Raw genomic sequence first — 20,494 nt, 5'->3', positions numbered from 1 at the left:
TATGTCGTCACTTCCTGTGAACTATGAACTGTGTACATACCTCACTTCCTGTCATATGTCACTTCCTGTTGGACTGGTATAAATACTGGACTGTTCAGTATTGTAAGAGGCTTCTACCAGAGGCATGGTAAAGACCTCTCTTGTATATAGTGTGTTTATAAGTTACTTAAAGCTTACTTTAAAGTTACTTGATGGTAAGACTCCTTTTTCTTACATCAGTCTTAATTTCGTGGTTATACTTTCTAAGGTCTCTGTTGTTTAGCAGGGAGTGCTCGGAAACAAGGGCCCTTGAGTATATCATTTAATTGTAGTGTAATTGGTGGTATTAATTTAATTTAAATTAATTAAAGGGTAAGTCATGGCAACAAACCTTGGCCCCGTGGCATGCTCGTCCTGCACTATGTGGGAAATCAGGGACACTTCCTGTGTCCCTGATGACCATGTGTGCGGGAAGTGTATCCAGCTGCAGCTACTGGCAGACCGCATTGCAGCACTGGAGCTGCGAATGGATACATACTGGAGCATTCGCGATGCTGAGGACGTCGTGGATATCACGTTTAATCAGTTGGTCACACCGCAGGTAAAGGCTGCACAGGCAGGAAGGGAATGGGTGACTGCCAGGCAGAGTAGTAGGCGCAGGCAGGTAGTGCAGGGGACCCCTGTGGCCATCCCCCTCTCAAACAGATATACCACTTTGGATATTGTTGAAGGAGATGGCTTATTAGGGGAAGGCAGCAGCAGCCAACTTCCTGGCACCATGGGTGGTCCTGCTGCACAGGACGAGAGGAAAAAGAGCGGGAGAGCTATAGTGATAGGGGATTCTATTGTAAGGGGAATAGATAGGCATTTCTGCGGCCACAAACGAGACTCCAGGATGGTATGTTGCCTCCCTGGTGCAAGGGTCAAGGATGTCTCGGAGCGGCTGCAGGGCATTCTGGAGGGGGAGGGTGAACAGCCAGTTGTCGTGGTGCATATAGGTACCAACGATATAGGTAAAAAACAGGATGAGGTCCTAAAAGCTGAATATAGGGAGTTAGGAGGTAAATTACAAAATAGGACCTCAAAGGTAGTAATCTCAGGATTGCTACCAGTGCCACGTCCTAGTCAGGGTAGAAATAGAAGGATATTTCAGATGAATACGTGGCTAGAAGAATGGTGCAAGGGGGAGGGATTCAAATTCCTGTGACATTGGAACCGGTTCTGGGGGAGGTGGGACCAGTACAAACTGGACGGTTTGCACCTGGGCAGGACCAGGACCGATGTCCTAGGGGGTGTGTTTGCTAGTGCTCTTGGGGAGGGTTTAAACTAAAATGGCAGGGGATTGGGAAGCTGTGCAGGGAGACAGAGGAAAGGGAAGCAAGGATAGAAGCAAAAGACAGGAAGGAGAAGAGCAAAAGTGGAAGGCAGAGAAATCAAGGGTGTAAATCAAACATGGCCGCAGTGAACAATAATTCTAAAAGGTCTAAGAGTGTTAAAAAAACAACCCTGAAGGCTTTGTGTCTTAATGCGAGGAGCATTCGTAATAAGGTGGATGAATTAGCTGCGCAAATAGATGTAAACGGATATGATATAATTGGGATTACGGAGACATAGCTCCAGGGTGACCAAGGCTGGGAATTCAACATCCAGGGGTATTCAATATTCAGGAAGGACAGGCAAAAAGGAAAAGGAGATGGGGTAGCATTGCTGGTTAAAGAGATTAACACAATAGTAAGGAAGGATATTAGCTCTGATGATGTGGAATCTGTATGGTTAGAGCTGAGAAATACCAAGGGGCAGAAAACGTTAGTGGGAGTTGTAAACAGACCCAAACAGTAATGCTGAGGTTGGGGATGGCATTAAACAGGAAATTAGAGATGCGTGCAATAAGGGCATAGCAGTTAACATGGGTGACTTTAATCTACATATAGATTGGTCTAACCAAATTAGTAACAACACTGTGGAAGAGGAATTCCTAGTGTATACGGGATGGTTTCCTGGACCAATATGTCGAGGAACCAACTAGAGATCAGGCCATCTTAGACTGGGTATTATGTAATGAGAAAGGATTAATTAGCAACCTTGTCTGAGGCCCCTTGGGGAGAGCGATCATAATATGATAGAATTCTTCATTAAGATGGAGAGTGAAGTAGTTGATTCAGAGACTTGGGTACTGAATTTAAATAAAGGAAACTACGATGGTATGAGGCGAGTTGTGTAGGATGGATTGGGGAATGTTACTTAAAGGGTTGATGGTGAATAGGCAATGGCAAACATTTAAAGATCGCATGGATGAACTACAGAATTTGTTCATCCCTGTTTGGCATAAAAATAAAACAAAAAAGGTGACTCAACATTGGCTAACAAGGGAAATTAGGGATAGCATAAGATCCAAGGAGAGGACATATAAATTGGCCAGAAAAAGCAGCAAATCTGAGAATTGGGAGCAGTTTAGGATTCAGCAAAGGAGAACAAAGGGATTAATTAAGAGGGGGGAAATAGAGTTTGAGAGTAAGCTTGCAGGGAACATAAAAACTGACTGTAAAAGCTTCTATACATATGCGAAGAGAAAAAGATTGGGAAAGTCAAGCGTAGGTCCCTTGCAGTCAGAATCAGGGGAATTTATAATGGGGAACAAAGACATGGCTGACCAATTAAATACATACTTTGGTTCTGTCTTCACAAAGGAGGACACAAATAAACTTCCAGAGATGTCGGAGAACATAGGGTCTAATGAGATCAGTATTTGTAGGGAAATGGTGTTAGGGAAATTGACGGGATTGAAGGCCGATAAAACCCCAGGGCCTGATAATCTACATCCTAGGGTACTTAAGGAACTGGCCCTAGAAATAGTAGATGCATTGCTGGTCATCTTCCAAAATTCTATAGACTCTGGAACAGTTCCCATGGATTGGAGGGTAGCTAATGTAACCCCACTATTTAAAAAAGGTGGTAGAGAAAAAATGGGGAATTATAGACCGGTAAGCCTGACATCGGTAGTGGGGAAAATGCTAGAGTCCATTATAAAAGATGTAATAGCAGAGTACTTGGAAAACAGTGACAAGATCGGACAAAGCCAACATGGATTTACAAAAGATAAATCATGCTTGATAAATTTACTGGAATTTTTTGAGGATGTAACTGGTAGAATAGATAAGGGAGAACCAGTGGATTTGGTGTATTTGGACTTTCAGAAGGCTTTCGATAAGGTCCCGCATAAGAGACTAGCGTGCAAAGTTAAAGCACATGGGATTGGGGGTAAGGTACTGACTTGGATAGAAAACTGGTTGGCAGATAGGAAGCAATGAGTTGGAATAAACGGGTCTTTTTCCGAGTGGAATGCAGTGACTAGTGGGGTGCCGCAGGGATCGGTGCTAGGACCCCAGTTATTCACAATATATATTAATGATCTAGACAAGGAAACTAGATCTAATATCTCCAAGTTTGTAGATGACACAAAGCTGGGTGGGCGTGTGTGCTGTGAGGAGGATGCAGAGAAACTCCAGTACGATTTGGACAGGTTGGGCGATTGGGCAGATGCATGGCAGATGCAGTATAATGTGGATAAATGCGAGGTTATCTACTTTGGTGGCAAAAACAGGAAGACAGATTATTATATGAACGGCAATAGATTGGGAAAAGGGGAAGCGCAACGAGACCTGGGTGTCCTTGTGCACCAGTCGCTGAAGGTAAGCATGCAGGTGCAGCAGGCGGTTAAGAAGGGAAATGGTATGCTGGCCTTCATAGCGAGAGGATTCGAGTACAGGAGCAACGATGTCTTGCTGCAGTTGTACAGGGCCTTAGTGAGACCACACCTTGAGTATTGTGTGCAGTTTTGGTCGCCTTATCTGAGGAAGGATGTTCTTGCCATGGAGGGAGTGCAGCGAAGATTCACCAGACTGATACCTGGGATGGCAGGAATGATGTATGAAGAGAGATTGGGTCGATTAGGCTTATATTCGCTAGAGTTTAGAAGAATGAGAGGGGATCTCATTGAAACTTATAAAATTCTAACAGGACTGGACAGAATAGAACAAATTTTCAGAACCTCTCTGGCCACAGGGGGTGTACCAGAGGACTGGAGAACAGCTAACGTAGTACCATTATTCAAGAAGGGTAGCAGGGATAAACCAGGGAATTACAGGCCAGTGAGCCTAACATCTGTGGTAGGGAAATTATTGGAAAAAATTCTGAGGGACAAAATTAGTCTCCACTTGGAGAGGCAAGGATTAATCGGGGATAGTCAGCATGGCTTTGTCAAGGGTAAATCATGTCTGACAAATCTGATTGAATTTTTCGAGGGGGTGACTAGGGTGGTGGATGAGGGAAATGCTGTGGATGTGGTTTACATGGACTTCAGTAAAGCTTTTGACAAAGTCCCGCATAGGAGACTGGTCAAGAAGGTAAGAGCCCATGGGATCCAGGTTGCCTTGGCGCGTTGGATCCTAAACTGGCTGAGTGGCAGGAGGCAGAGGGTGATGGTCGAAGGTTGCTTTTGTGACTGGAAGCCTGTGTCCAGTGGGGTACCTCAGGGATCGGTGCTGGGTCCCTTGTTGTTTGTGATCTACATAAATGACTTGGATGAGAATGTAAAAGGTATGATCAGTAAGTTCGCAGATGACACGAAAATTGGTGGGGTGGTAAATTGCGAGGAGGAAAGCCTCAGGCTACAGGACGATATAAACGGGTTGGTCAGATGGGCGGAAAAGTGGCAAATGGAATTTAACCCTGAAAAGTGCGAGGTGATGCATTTTGGACGGACAAATAAGGTAAGGGAATACACAATGAGTGGTAGGACCCTAGGAAGTACAGAGGGTCAGAGGGACCTTGGTGTACATGTACATAGATCCCTGAAGGCAGCGGAACAGGTAGATAAGGTGGTTAAAAAGGCATATGGGATACTTATATTCCATGCCTCGGCTAATGAAGGCAAGAGCAGGGAGGTTATGATGGAGCTGTACAAAACGCTGGTGAGGCCACAGCTGGAGTACTGTGTGCAGTTCTGGTCGCCTCACTATAGGAAGGATGTGATTGCTTTGGAGAGGGTGCAGAGAAGATTCACCAGGATGTTACCTGGGATGGAGCGCCTCAGCTATGAAGAGAGGCTGGACAGGCTGGGGTTGTTTTCCTTGGAGCAAAGAAGGCTGAGGGGGGACCTGATTGAGGTGTACAAAATGATGAGGGGCATAGATAGGGTAGATAAAGAGGAACTTTTCCCCTTAGTAGGGGGGTCAATAACAAGGGGGCATAGATTCAGGGTAAGGGGCAGGAGATTTAGAGGGGATTTGAGGAGGAACTTTTTCACCCAGAGGGTGGTTGGAATGTGGAACTCAATGCCTGAAAGGGTGGTAGAGGCAGGAACCCTCACAACATTCAAGAAGCATTTGGATGAGCACTTGAAATGCCATTGCATACAAGGCCATGGACCAAATGCTGGAAAATGGGATTAGACTGGACAGGGATGGATGGGCGGCGCAGACACGATGGGCCGAAGGGCCTCTTTCTGTGCTGTAAAACTCTATGACTCTATGAGATGCAGGAAGGCTGTTCCCGATGGCAGGGGAGTCCAGAACCAGGGGTCACAGTCGAAGGATAAGGGGTAAGCCATTTAGGACAGAGATGAGGAGGAATTTCTTCACCCAGAGAGTGGTGAACCTGTGGAATTCTCTACCACAGAAGACAGTTGAGTCCAATTCATTAAATATATTCAAGAAGGAGTTAGATATATTTCTTAAGGCTAAGGGGATCAAGGGATATGGGGAGAAAGCAGGGACAGGGTACTGAATTTGAATGATCAGCCATGATCGCATTGAATGGCGGAGCAGGCTCGAGGGGTCCCATGGCCTACTCCTGCTCCTATCTGCTATGATTCTATGTTTACTGCATCATACCCAGACAGGGCATCCCCAATCCTGCATCATACCCAGACCGTGTATCCCCCATACTACATCACACCCAGACAGGGTATCCCCTAAATTGCATCATACCCAGACAGGGTATCCCCTAAATTGCATCTTACACAGACAGGGTATCCCCATATACTGCATCATACCCAGACAGGGTATCCCCAATACTGCATCATACCCAGACAGAGAGAATCACTGACACTGAATCGCCAGACAGAGGGATTTCCCTGTACTGTGAGATACCCAGAGAGGGAAGCCCCTGCACTGTATCAGACCCAGGCACAGGAAATTCCTTATGATGCATCATATCAGAGACAGGTATCGTCCACACACCGTAATAGCCAAAGACAGGGCATCTCCTACAGAGGTAACAATCCAATCGAAGCCTCCACTTCAATGGACGTGAGTACAAAGGACAGCAATTCCAGGAGCAAGACATGCTCCAAGGAGACTTTATTGGTTAACTTCACCAAAGTGCAGTCCTCAAATAACCTGCCAATGAGGGACCTGCTCTCATGCCTGCTGCATAACACCTGACAGGTACATATCAACCTGCAATGTGCAGCAGAACATTACAGTGTATATCCTTCCAACTGAAATCTCATCCCATATTCCTCCCCCTTCTCCTTAATCCCTTAGGAATGTTGAAGTCTTGATTCTGGTATGTTCCAGATCATGGTTCTGTTTGAGATGTAATCAGCACCTATTACTGGAAACTTTGGTTTATCCGGAGGCTAACTGTCCGGAATGCTCGAGCCACTGGCAAAAATCAGGAGCCGTTTCGTTAGGTTTTTTTTCTTCTCGTTGCTTTTTTCTCAACAGTCAAGCTCTGCAAGGTCTCGCTGAAGCTGTTGCTAAGCTACAGAGACGCTTGGACTGTTTAGAAGCTGTTGCTAAGCAACAGGGTTTGTTGACAGATACGGAGCTCAAAATCTCCGTATGTTTCAACATTAGCGCTGGTTTGTCCGGCAGTTTTGAGGGAACGGCAACAGCTCGGTCCCGTCGGTGCCAGATAGCACAAAGTTTCCTGTACATTGTATTCAACACTGTGCCCATCAGACTGATGTTCAAGGACTGTGCAGCAGGAAGTGGGTGGGACAGCAGTGAAGGGTCAACATTGGCATTCCAGGGTTGCAAGGGGTTCCCCTGGCAAACCCGAATGGCGGGCGCTGTGTTCTGAAGCCCAACGTGAAGTGGAGCTGATGCTATACACTTAACCGATGGTCAGTGTTCCTTCCTCTCCGGTTTTCACTCTCTCTCATCACTGTATCTCCTGAAGGTGGTGATTCACACTGCAGTCTGGTTCTCTGGGTACCAGCAGCTCTCTGGTATCTTTCCCAAGTGAGAGTAGGTTTTCTCCTCGCCAGTAGTCATTGGAAAGCGGGCAGGCGCAGCAACTCATACAGCATAGAAGGAGGCCATTCGGCCCATTGTGCCTGCTCTTTGAAAGGGCTACCCAATTAGTCCCACTCCCCCTGCTCTTTCACCATAGCCCTTCTAATTTTTCATTTCAGGTATTTATCCAATCTCTTTTTGGAAAGTTACTATTGAATCTGCTTCCACCACACTTTCAGGCAGTGAATTCCAGATCATCACTCGCTGCATATACTAATTTCTCCTCATCTCCCTCCCTGGTCCTTTAGCCAATTAACTTAAATCTGTGCCCTCTGGTTACCGACCCTCCTGCCAGTGGAAACAGCTTCTTCCCATCTACTCTATCAAAACTCTTCAACCCTGGTGAATATTGTTTTACCTTCCCCTAGCTCAGGGGTGCTGAACTCGGTTGTTTAACCAGACTGCCATTCCTCGCTGAGATCAGTGAATTTAGTGCAGACCAGGGATTATACAATGTGGCTCAATACCACAGCACGTGCACTAACCCACGGAGGAGGAGGAGGGGAGGATTACTGAATATCCAAGATGGCCATCCAAGTGGAAGAGGATTAAGAAAAATCTGTATTCTGTTCCGCCCCCTTGCAGCCCCACTGAAAGGTGAGACCGTCTCTTACCGAGCCCCAGAGTGTGATGCAGTCCTCTTGGTTGCTTGCAAAGTTGTTGGGCTCGAAGGGATGCCAGTAGGTGAAGTTAACTGGAGTTCCATCCGACCACTCAAAGTTCATCTGGAGTTTGATGTCGTTGAGCCCAATCCACAACTCCTCGACATCTGCAGCGAGAGGAGAGACAGACAGGCTTTAGGGAGCTGAGAAAAGGAGCTAACAACAGCTGCATTGCAGCTCGCACCCAGACACGCACCCACACACATCACACACATCCCACACACACCATTCACACACACATAGGCTCACAAACACCCACAGACCCCCAGATACAGACCCTTAGACATAAAACACCAGACATGCACCCACCTTGATACCCCCAGACACACACCCACCTAGAGACCCAGACACACACCCACCTAGATACGCCCAGACACACCCCCACCTAGATACCACCCAGACACACACCCACCTAGAGACCCCCAGACACACACCCACCTAGATACCCCCAGACACACACCCACCTAGATACGCCCAGACACACCCACCTAGATACCACCCAGACACACACCCACCTAGATACCACCCAGACACACACCCACCTAGATACCCCCCAGACACACACCCACCTGGATGCCCCCAGACACACACCCACCTAGAGACCCCCAGACACACCCACCTAGATACCCAGACACACTCACCTAGATACCCCCAGACACACACCCATCTAGATATCCCCCAGACACACACCCACCTAGAGACCCCCAGACACACACCCACCTAGAGACCCCCAGACACACACCCACCTAGATACCCCCCAGACACACACCCACCTAGATACCCCCAGACACACACCCACCTAGATGCCCCCAGACACACACCCACCTAGATACCCCCAGACACACACCCACCTAGATACCCCCAGACACACACCCACCTAGATGCCCCCAGACACACACCCACCTAGATGCCCCCAGACACACACCCACCTAGATGCCCCCAGACACACACCCACCTAGATACCCCCAGACACACACCCACCTAGATACCCCCAGACACACACCCACCTAGATGCCCCCAGACACACACCCACCTAGATACCCCCCAGACACACACCCACCTAGATACCCCCAGACACACACAAACCTAGATATCACCCAGACACACACACACCTAGATATCACCCAGACACACACCCACCTAGATACCCCCAGGCACACACCCACCTAGATACCCCCAGACACACACACCTAGATATCACCCAGACACACACCCACCTAGATACCCCCAGGCACACACCCACCTAGATACCCCCAGACACACACACACCTAGATATCACCCAGACACACACCCACCCAGATACCCCCAGGCACACACCCACCTAGATACCCCCAGACACACACCCACCTAGATACCCCCAGACACACACCCACCTAGATACCCAGACACACACCCACCTAGTTACCCCCCAGACACAGCCACCTAGATACCCCCAGACACACCAACCTTGATACCCCACAGACACCCACCCACCTAGATACGCCCAGACACACACATGTGGTTTCCTCATGACGCTTGGCGGGCAGCAGCAGAGATCATCAACGGGATCCGCGATCCGAGCAACGCCTTGGAGTACAGACCCTGCCAGAGTTTGCGGGGCCAGTGCGGGGGGAGACACTGGCGTGGGGGGGGGGGGGGGGTATCTCATCTACACGCACCTACCTGCCCCATGATTGGTTCCCTATGTACCAAGAAGGTGTGATGCCCCGCCAAGGGAGTCTCCGTCCCCTCCAGGTCATCGGCCGTGTAAGGGGCGGGTGGAGGCTGCACCGTTTACAGGCCCACGTAGGAAATCCCAAATCAGGTCCCGGTGTATCCGGGTCCTACCCATCTCCTGTGGAGCTACGGCTGGAGTCTGGTGGAGCAGGCGACAACATTTGGCGCCTGTCCCTTTTTTTTCTCCTTTCGGTTATTAACAAGAGTCATTCCCATCTGTTTGAAAGCTGTCCAAGCTTGTGATGAACACGATTTCGCTCAGCTTACTCGCCAGTCATGTATGTGGGTGAGAACGGACACTGTGCAGCCTGTTGTAGAACAGCACGTAGGGTGAATCAGTACAAGACGCTGATCCTGTAACACCCCTACCCTGCGGGGTGTGTCATTTTGCTGAGGAGAGGGTGGGGGTGGGGGGCAGGGGTACGTTCCCTATCAATTGTACCCCTCACCAATGTTCCCTTTAACGGGCTGCACGGCCCATCCAAAATTCCGTGCATGCGTTGTTTTTCCATTTAAAAGCCGGTGAACCAGATCATTGCCCCTCAGTTTGTCCCATGTGAAACCATACCTTGGTGATTTTTTGCCTCATTTAAAATGTACTTTTATATTACACCCGGTTTTTCCTGGTCTCTTTCTTATGTAACCCTGGCTACGGAAGGAAGTTGGATCTCAGGAAAGGGACTTCAGCTGTTAGTATTTTGATTACATTAACTTAATTCACTTTAACTGCACAAAGACATCTCAGAATCTGTCAGTAGTATAGTTTGTTGCTCTACACTGTAAAGTGTAATGGTCTCTACGGACTTTCGTGATTGTTTCAACTTCTGTACTTTCAGAAAATGCTCATTTTTCACCACAAGTAACGTCACAAAGATATTAAAAAGTCATGTTTTAGGATGGTTCAAAAGTACCTAATGTAAAAATGCCCGTCTACACAAACATCACTCTCTGTAAGGGACCTAATAAAAAAGACTTGCATTTATATCGCGCCTTTTATGACCTCAGGGCATCCTAAAGCGCTTTACAGCCAATTGAGTACTTTTGAAGTGTAGACACTGTTGTAAGGTAGGAATAACAGCTATAAGCTCACAATTACACAAACAATCTGGTGCAATTATACTTTCATGACACACTAAAAGGAGATAAATTATAATAAGCAAGACTTAACGAGATCTTTCAAGTGCCTCAATCCCAGGAACGCTCAACTCTTGAGCACCTGTGAGCACCAGAATCCATGTTTTAATTCAAGCTCCACTCCAGTACTTTAGCAATCCCACGATTCCTCTCCTTAATAGGCAGTCCCTCGGAACCGAGGATGACTTGCTCCAACATTAAAAATGAGTTCTCAGGTGACTGATGAGTCCAATGCGGGACCGACAGTCTCTGTCACAGGTGGGGCAGACAGTGGTAGAAGGGGTGGGTGGGTGGGGTGCTTGGGTTGACGTGCGCTCCTTCCGCTGTTTGCGCTTGGCTTCCGCTTGCCCCCGCCGAAGAGACTCGAGGTATTCGGCGCCTTCCCGGATGCTTCTCCTCCACTTTGTGCGGTCTTGGGCCAGGGATTCCCAGGTGTTGGTGGGGATGTTACACTTTTTCAAGGAGGCTTTGAGGGTGTCCTTGAAGCATTTCCTCTGCCCACCTGGGGCTCTCTTGCTGTGTCAGAGCTCCGAGTAGAGTGCTTGTTTTGGGAGTCTCGTATCGGGCATGCGGACGATGTGACTCGTCCATCGGAGCTGATCGAGCGTGGTCAAAGCTTCGATGCTGGGGATGTTGGCCTGAGCGAGAACACTGACGTTGGTGCGCCTATCCTGCCAATGGATTTGCAGGATCTTGCGGAGGCAACGTTGGTGGTACCTCTCCAGTGCTTTGAGGTGCCTGCTGTACATGGTCCATGTCTCTGAGGCATACAGGAGGACGGTTATTACTACTGCTCTGTAGACCATGAGCTTGGTGCCGGGTTTGAGGTCCTGGTCTTCAAACACTCTCTTCCTCAGGCGACCCAAGGCTGCACTGGCACACTGAAGGTGGTGTTGGACTTCATCATTGACGTCTGCCCTTGTTGACAGTAGGCTCCCGAGGTATGGAAAGTGGTCCACGTTCTCCAGGGACTTTAGCAGTCCCACGATCCCAAGTGCTCAGTGGAGATCAACACCTGCTACAGTGTAAGTGTGGCTGCCCTTTAGGAGTGTGCAGTCACTCCTATAATCTGAGCCAACACCCTTTGTGTGATACTGAGGGCGTGCTCCATGATCAGCGGTGCCCACCTTCATGTGAGACTTTAAACCTCAGGCTCCATCTGCCTATTCCAATGGCTCAGGTGGATGTTAATGATCCAGTGGTCCTATCCAAAAAAAAACTGCGAGGAGTGGGAGTTCTCCCAGTATCCTGGCCAACCTTCCTCCCTCAACATCAGTGGTAGGAAAATTATTGGAAAAAATCCTGAGGGACAAAATTTGTCTCCACTTGGAGAGGCAAGGATTAATCAGGGATAGTCAACATGGCTTTGTCAAGGGAAGATCATGTCTGACTAATTTGATTGAATTTTTTGAGGGGGTGACTAGGTGTGTGGATGAGGGTAACGCAGTGGATGTGGTATACATGGATTTCAGTAAGGCCTTCGATAAAGTCCCGCACAGGAGACTGGTCAAGAAGGTAAGAGCCCATGGAATCCAGGGTGCCTTGGCACATTGGATACAAAACTGGCTTAGTGGCAGAAGGCAGAGGGTGATGGTCGAAGGTTGTTTTTGTGACTGGAAGCCTGTGGCCAGTGGGGTACCACAGGGATCGGTGCTGGGTCCCTTGCTGTTTGTGGTCTACATTAATGACTTGGATATGAATGTAAAGGGTATGATCAGTAAGTTCGCGGATGATACAAAAATTGGTAGGGTGGTAAATAGCGAGGAGGGTAGCCTCAGTCTGCAGGACGATATAGATGGGTTGGTCAGATGGGCGGAACAGTGGCAAATGGAATTTAACCCGGAAAAGTGCGAGGTGATGCACTTTGGGGGGACTAACAAGGCAAAGGAATACACAATGAATGGAAAGACCCTAGGCAAGACGGAGGGTCAGAGGGATCTGGGTGTGCAAGTACACAGATCCCTGAAGGCGGCGGAACAGGTGGATAAGGTGGTAAAAAAGGCATATGGGATACTTGCCTTCATTAGCCGAGGCATTGAATATAAGAGCAAGGAGGTTATGATGGAGCTGTATAAAACACTGGTTAAGCCACAGCTGGAATGCTGTGTGCAGTTCTGGTCGCCACACTACAGGAAGGATGTGATCGCGTTGGAGAGGGTGCAGAGGAGGTTCACCAGGATGTTACCAGGGCTGGAGCGCTTCAGCTATGAAGAGAGACTGGGCAGATTGGGTTTGTTTTCCTTGGAGCAGAGGAGGCTGAGGGGGGACATGATTGAGGGGTACAAAATTGTGAGGGGCATAGATAGGATGGATGCTGAGGAGCTTTTTCCCCATAGTAGAGGGGTCAATAACTAGGGGGCATAGATTCAAGGTAAAGGGCGGGAGGTTTAGAGGGGATTTGAGAAAGAACTTTTTCACCCAGAGGGTGGTTGGAGTCTGGAACTCACTGCCTGAAAGGGTTGTGGAGGCAGAAACCCTCACAACATTTAAGAAGCATTTGGATGTGCACTTGAAATGCCATAGCATACAAGGCTACGGGCCAAATGCTGGAATATGGGATTAGATTAGACAGGGCTTGATGGCCGGCGCGGACACGATGGGCCGAAGGGCCTCTATCCGTGCTGTATTACTCTATGACTCTATGACTCAACACCAGTGAAAGACAGGTTAACTCTTCATTCATCTCCTTGCTGTTGGTGTTGTGAGCATTGTTGCTACTAATTCATCAAAGCTCTGTCCATAAAACATTACTTTTGTGTCAACGTTTCCCATTCTAAATACCTGTGTCCACATTTATAATGAAAATGATGTAAATTGATCACACTGTAATTACAGACTCAGTGGTAGCACTGTAGGCCAGTGGCGAGAGGCGCAGAGAGCAGCGGTACAGTGAGTACTTAAACTCACTCTCACGGGCTTTTTTACAGAGGCCAGTGTCGAGCGGAGCAGAGAGCAGCGGTACAGTGAGTAATTAAACTCACTTTCGTGGGCTTTTTTACAGAGGCCAGTGTCGGGAGGAGCAGAGAGCGGCGGTACAGTGAGTTTATAAACGCACTTTCGCGGGCTTGCTTTCAGAGGCCAGTGTCGGGGGGAGCAGAGTGCGGCAGTACAGTGAGTACTTAAACTCACTTTCGCAGGATTTCTTTCAGAAGCTTACCAATCTCACAGACCGGCGGCGGCGTTCCGGAGCCACGTCACGATTCAAAAAGTGACGCGGGCAAGAGGAAGCAGCTGATTGGGTGAGTACAGCCAGGTGGGTATTTATACTACTCTATAGTTTGACAGTTAAAATTAATAGTTTATAAAATTTAGAAGGTTTTAATTTTTGTGGTTATAGTTTCTAAGGTCTCTTTGAGTATCGGGGAGTGCTAGTAACCAAGGGCCCTTGAGTATATCATTTAATTGTAGAGTAATTAGTGGTATTGATTTGATTTAATTTAAATCAATTAAAGGGTAAGTCATGGCAGGAAAGCTCGGCCCCGTGGCATGCTCCTCCTGCGCTATGTGGTAAATCAGGGACATTTCCTGTGTCCCTGACGACCATCTGTGCGGGAATTGTATCCAGCTGCAGCTACTGACAGGCCGCATTGCAGCGCTGGAGCTGCGAATGGATACATACTGGAGCATTCGCGATGCTGAGGACATCGTGGATAGCACGTTTAGGGAGTTGGTAAAATAGATAGGCGTTTCTGCGGCCGCAAACGAGACTCCAGGATGGTATGTTGCCTCCCTGGTGCAAGGGTCAAGGATGTCTCGGGGCAGCTGCAGGTAAAGGCTGCACAGGCAGGAAGGGAATGGGTGACCACCAGGCAGAGTAGTAGGCGCAGGCAGGTAGTGCAGGGGTCCCCTGTGGCCATCCCCCTCTCAAACAGATATACCACTTTGGATATTGTTGAGGGAGATGGCTTATCGGGGGAAGGCAGCAGCAGTCAACTTCCTGGCACCTTGGGTGGTTCTGCTGCACAGGACGGGAGGAAAAAGAGTGGGAGAGCTATAGTGATAGGGGATTCTATTGTAAGGGGAATAGATAGGCACTTCTGCGGCCGCAAACGAGACTCCAGGATGGTATGTTGCCTCCCTGGTGCAAGGGTCAAGGATGTCTCGGGGCAGCTGCAGGGCATTCTGGAGGGGGAGGATGAACAACCAGTTGTCATGGTGCATATAGGTACCAACAATATAGGTAAAAAACAGGATGAGGTCCTAAAAGCTGAATATAGGGAGTTAGGAGGTAAATTAAAAAATAGGACCTCAAAGGTAGTAATCTCAGGGTTGCGACCAGTGCCACATGCTAGTCAGAGTAGAAATAGAAGGATATTTCAGATGAATATGTGGCTGGAGGAATGGTGCAAGGGGGAGGGATTCAAATTCCTGGGACATTGGAACCGGTTCTGGGGGAGGTGGGACCAGTACAAACTGGACGGTTTGCACCTGGGCAGGACTGGGACCAATGTCCTAGGGGGAGTGTTTGCTAGTGCTGTTGGGGAGGGTTTAAACTAAAATGGCAGGGGGTTGGGAACCTGTGCAGCGAGACAGAGGAAAGGGAGACAAGGATAGAAGCAAAAGACAGGAAGGAGAAAAGCAAAAGTGGAAGGCAGCGAAATCAAGGGTGTAAATCAAACAGGGCTACAGTAAACAATAATTCTAAAAGGACTAAGAGTGTTAAAAAAACAAGCCTGAAGGCTTTGTGTCTTAATGCGAGGAGCATTCGTAATATGGTGGATCAATTAGCTGTGCAAATAGATGTAAACGGATATGATGTAATTGGAATTACGGAGACATGGCTCCAGGGTGACCAAGGCTGGGAATTCAACATCCAGGGGTATTCAATATTCAGGAAGGACAGGCAAAAAGGAAAAGGAGATGGGGTAGCATTGCTGGTTAAAGAGATTAACACAATAGTAAGGAATGATATTAGCTCTGATGATGTGGAATCTGTATGGTTAGAGCTGAGAAATACCATGGGGCAGAAAACGTTAGTGGGAGTTGTATACAGACCCCCAAACAGTAATGCTGAGGTTGGGGATGGCATTAAATGGGAAATTAGAGACGCGTGCAATAAGGGCACAGCAGTTATCATGGGTGACTTTAATCTACATATAGATTGGGCTAACCAAATTAGTAACAATACTGTGGAGGAGGAATTCCTAGAGTATATACGGGATGGTTTCCTGGACCAATATGTCGAGGAACCGACTAGAGATCAGGCCATCTTAGACTGGGTATTATGTAATGAGAAACGATTAATTAGCAATGTTGTTGTGTGAGGCCCCTTGGGGAAGAGTGATCATAATATGATAGAAATCTTCATTAAGATGCAGAGTGAAGCAGTTGACTCAAGAGACTAGGGTCCTGAAGTTAAATGAAGGAAACAACGATGGTATGAGGCACGAGTTGGCTAGGATGGATTGGGGAACGTTACTTAAAGGGTTGATGGTGGATAGGCAATGGCAAACATTTAAAGATCGCATGGATGAACTACAGAATTTGTTCATCCCTGTTTGGCATAAAAATAAAACAAAAAAGGTGACTCAACCGTGGCTAACAAGGGAAATTAGGGATAGCATAAAATCCAAGGAGAGGACATATAAATTGGCCAGAAAAAGCAGCAAACCTGAGGATTGGGAGCAGTTTCGGATTCAGCAAAGGAGGACAAAGAGATTAATTAAGAGGGGGAAAATAGAGTATGAGAGTAAGCTTGCAGGAAACATAAAAACTGACTGTAAAAGCTTCTATACATATGTGAAGAGAAAAAGATTGGTGAAGTCAAGCGTAGGTCCCTTGCAGTCAGAATCAGGGGAATTTATAATGGGGAACAAAGACATGGTAGACCAATTAAATACATACTTTGGTTCTGTCTTCACAAAGGAGGACACAAATAACCTTCCAGAGATGTCGGGGAACATAGGGTCTAATGAGAGGGAGGAATTGAATGAAATCAGTATTTGTAGGGAAATGGTGTTAGGGAAATTGATGGCATTGAAGGCCGATAAATCCCCAGGGCCTGATAATCTACATCCTAGGGAACTTAAGGAAGTGGCCTTAGAAATAGTAGATGCATTGCTGGTCATCTTCCAAAATTCTATAGACTCTGGAATAGTTCCCATGGATTGGAGGGTAGCTAATATAACCCCACTATTTAAAAAAGGTGGTCGAGTGAAAACGGGGAATTATAGACCAGTAAGCCTGACATCGGTAGTGCGGGAAATGCTAGAGTCCATTATAAAAGATGTAATAGCAGAGCACTTGGATAACAGTGACAGGATCGGACAAAGTCAACATGGATTTACAGAAGGTAAATCGTGCTCGATTAATCTACTGGAATTTTTTGAAGATGTAATTGGTAGAATAGATAAGGGAGAACCAATGGATGTGGTGTATTTGGACTTTCAGAAGGCTTTCGATAAGGTCCCGCATAAGAGATTGGCGTGCAAAGTTAAAGCACATGGGATTGGGGGTAAGGTACTGACTTGGATAGAGAACTGGTTGGTAGACAGGAAGCAAAGGGTTGGAATAAACAGGTCTTTTTCTGAGTGGCAGGCAGTGACTAGTGGGGTACCACAGGGATCGGTGCTAGGACCCCAGCTATTCACAATATATATTAATGATCTAGACGAGGGAACTAGATGTAATATCTCCAAGTTTGCAGACGACACAAAGCTGGGTGGGCGTGTGTGCTGTGAGGAGGATGCAGAGAAACTCCAGTATGATTTGGACAGGTTGGGTGATTGGGCAGATGCATGGCAGATGCAGTATAATGTGGATAAATGCAAGGTTATCCACTTTGGTGGCAAAAACAGGAAGGCAGATTATTATCTGAACGGCAATAGATTGGGAAAAGGGGAAGTGCAACGAGACCTGGGTGTCCTTGTGCACCAGTCGCTGAAGGTAAGCATGCAGGTGCAGCAGGCCGTTAAGAAGGCAAATGGTATGTTGGCCTTCATAGCGAGAGGATTCGAGTACAGGAGCAAGGATGTCTTGCTGCAGTTGTACAGGGCCTTGGTGAGACCACACCTTGAGTATTGTGTGCAGTTTTGGTCGCCTTATCTGAGGAAGGATGTTCTTGCCATGGAGGGAGTGCAGCGAAGATTCACCAGACTGATACCTGGGATGGCAGGAATGACATATGAAGAGAGATTGGGTCGATTAGGCTTATATTCGCTAGAGTTTAGAAGAATGAGAGGGGATCTCATTGAAACTTATAAAATTCTAACAGGACTAGACAGACTAGATGCAGGAAGGATGTTCCCGATGGCGGGGGAGTCCAGAACCAGGGGTCACAGTCTAAGGATAAGGGGTAAGCCATTTAGGACTGAGATGAGGAGGAATTTCTTCACCCAGAGAATGGTGAACCTGTGGAATTCTCTACCAGAGAAGGCAGTTGAGGCCAATTCATTAAATATATTCAAGAAGGAGTTAGATATATTTCTTAAGGCTAAAGGGATCAAGGGATATGGGGAGAAGGCAGAGACAGGGTACTGAATTTGGATGATCAGCCATGATCTCATTAAATGGCGGAGCAGGCTCGAGGGGCCGAATGGCCTACTCCTGCTCCTATCTTCTATGTTTCTATATTTCTATGTCTCCGTTCCATGTCTCCCAGCTCCTCACCCTGTCCTGCAGAGAACCTCCAATACTCCAACCAACTCTACATCTCTGCATCCCAAATCTTCATCTTGGTATTTAATTCTATATAATAATACAAATCGAAGTATATAAAAATAAGGACAATGTATGGTTTTAAAATGGGGACTGAATTACATCAGTGTGCCCTGCTCCAATTATCCCTTACCCACTAACCCCTGTTCATCTGAAAACTATGCTTGATCTTGACTGCCTGCTTTCAGCGACATGAATGATCAAGCTGTTTACCATTGCAAATTGTTAACAGATCCCATTCCATTTAACTTTCTCAATTATGTGCACAGAACTGGGAGTATCTGCTAAACGGAGTGGCAACGAGAATTTGGTGAGAGTGGTGAAGCAGATAGTGTGTTTTTATCAAGATGAAATTTAACATGCATTTCTTACTTTAAAACTGCAAGTCAGTGGCAGGAGTGTTGCACGGCGCAGTCCCATCGAAAATGTTTTACAGTAGATACTGGACAGGATAAAAATAGATAAAGCAGATGTACTTAAAAGGTTGGCAGTCCTCAAATTAGAATAGTCACCTGGTCCGGATGGGATGCATCCTAGGGTACTGAGGGAAGTAAGGGTGGAAATTGCGAAGGCTCTGGTCACAATCTTCCAATCCTCCTTGGATATCGGGGTGGTGCCAGAAGACTGGAGGATTGCAAATGTTACACCCCTGTTTAAAAAAGGGGAGGAAGGATAAACCCGGCAACAACAGGCCAGTCAGCCTAATGTCGGTGATGGGGAAACTTATAGAGACAATAATCTGGACAAAATGAATTGGCATTTGGAAAAGTATGGGCTAATAAATGAAAGTCAGCAGGGATTTGCTAAAAGCAAATCGTGTTTGACTAACTTGATCAAGTTCTTTGATCAAGTAACGGAGAGGGTGGATGAGGGTAGTGCGGTTGATGTTGTGTATGTGGACTTTCAAAAGGCGGTTGAAAAGTACCACATAATAGACTTGTTGTCAAGATTAAAACCCATGGGATTAAAGGGACAGTGGCAGCGTGGATACAAAATTGGCTAAGGGATAGAAACAGAGAGTAGTGGTGAATGGCGAGGGAAGTATACAGTGGTGTCCCCCAGGGGTCAGTATTAGGACCACTGCTCTTTTTGATATATATTAATGACCTGGAATTGGGTATACAGGGCACAATTTCAAAGTTTGCACATGATATGAAACTCGAAAATGTAGTAAACAATGAGCAGGATAGTAACAGACTTCAGGAGGACAGACAGACTGGTAAAATGGGCAGACACGTGTCAGATGAAATTTAACATTGAGAAGTGTGAAGTGATAGATTTTGGTAGGAAGAATGGTAGGAAGAATGAGGAGAGGCAATATAAACTAAATGGTACAATTTTGTTGGGGGTGCAGGAAAAGACAGACCTGGGGGTGTACGTACACAAATCTTTGAAGGTGGCAGGACAAGTTGAAAAGGCTGTTAAAAAAGCACACGGGATCCTTGGCTTTATTAATAGAGGGATAGAGTACAAAAGCAAGAAAGTTATGTTAAATCTTTATAAAACACTGGTTTAGACCTCAGCTGGAGTATTGTGATCAATTCTAGGCACCACACTTTAAGAAGGATGTTAAGGCCTTAGTGAGTGTGCAGAAGAGACTTACTAGAATGGTACCAGGGATGAGAGACTTCAGTTATGTGGAGAGACTGAGAAGTGTAGAGGAACAGAGGGACCTTGGAGTGCTTGTCCACAGATCCCTGAAGGTAGCAGGACAGGTAGATAAGGTGGTTAAGAAGGCGCATGGGATATTTTCCTTCATTAGCCACGATTTCCCCTACCTCGGCGGGTCCGTGGTGGGCGACGTCGGTGGCGGGTCCCAGCCCCGCTCCTGTCTCCGTCCGACATGACTTTCCCTTGAATGGGCTTGTTAAGCCCGCCCAGTGAATTTCCCAGCCAATTGAAGGAAGCAGGTCTGATGATGTCATTTGATGACACGTCATCAGCCGGTTTCCTTAAAGGGACCATGCGCAACCTGTATCCTGTCCAGAGTGAGAGTTAGAGAGGAACCTCCTTGTGCATACGAGCAATATTTAAGAATTACTATT

The 20,494-nt window shown here is 47.1% G+C and overlaps 1 protein-coding gene across 1 annotated transcript in view; it reads right to left on the bottom strand.

Annotated features, from left to right (window-relative positions):
• The window catches only part of mrc2 (mannose receptor, C-type 2), a 401,368-nt gene that overhangs the window by 230,534 nt on the left and 150,340 nt on the right, over positions 1-20,494 (bottom strand). Inside the window, exon 8 of the mRNA XM_085966616.1 lies at positions 7,895-8,049. Within this exon, the coding sequence (XP_085822742.1) occupies positions 7,895-8,049 (155 nt within the window). The remainder of the gene's footprint in view (positions 1-7,894; positions 8,050-20,494) is intronic.

Source organism: Somniosus microcephalus, chromosome 24 (assembly GCF_052327205.1).
Source record: "Somniosus microcephalus isolate GS21.2 chromosome 24, FLI_Smic_1.0, whole genome shotgun sequence".
Classification (NCBI taxonomy): Eukaryota; Metazoa; Chordata; class Chondrichthyes; order Squaliformes; family Somniosidae; genus Somniosus; species Somniosus microcephalus.
The sequence above is the reverse complement of the archived record's forward strand: the minus strand, read 5'-3'. Positions and strand labels throughout refer to the sequence as shown.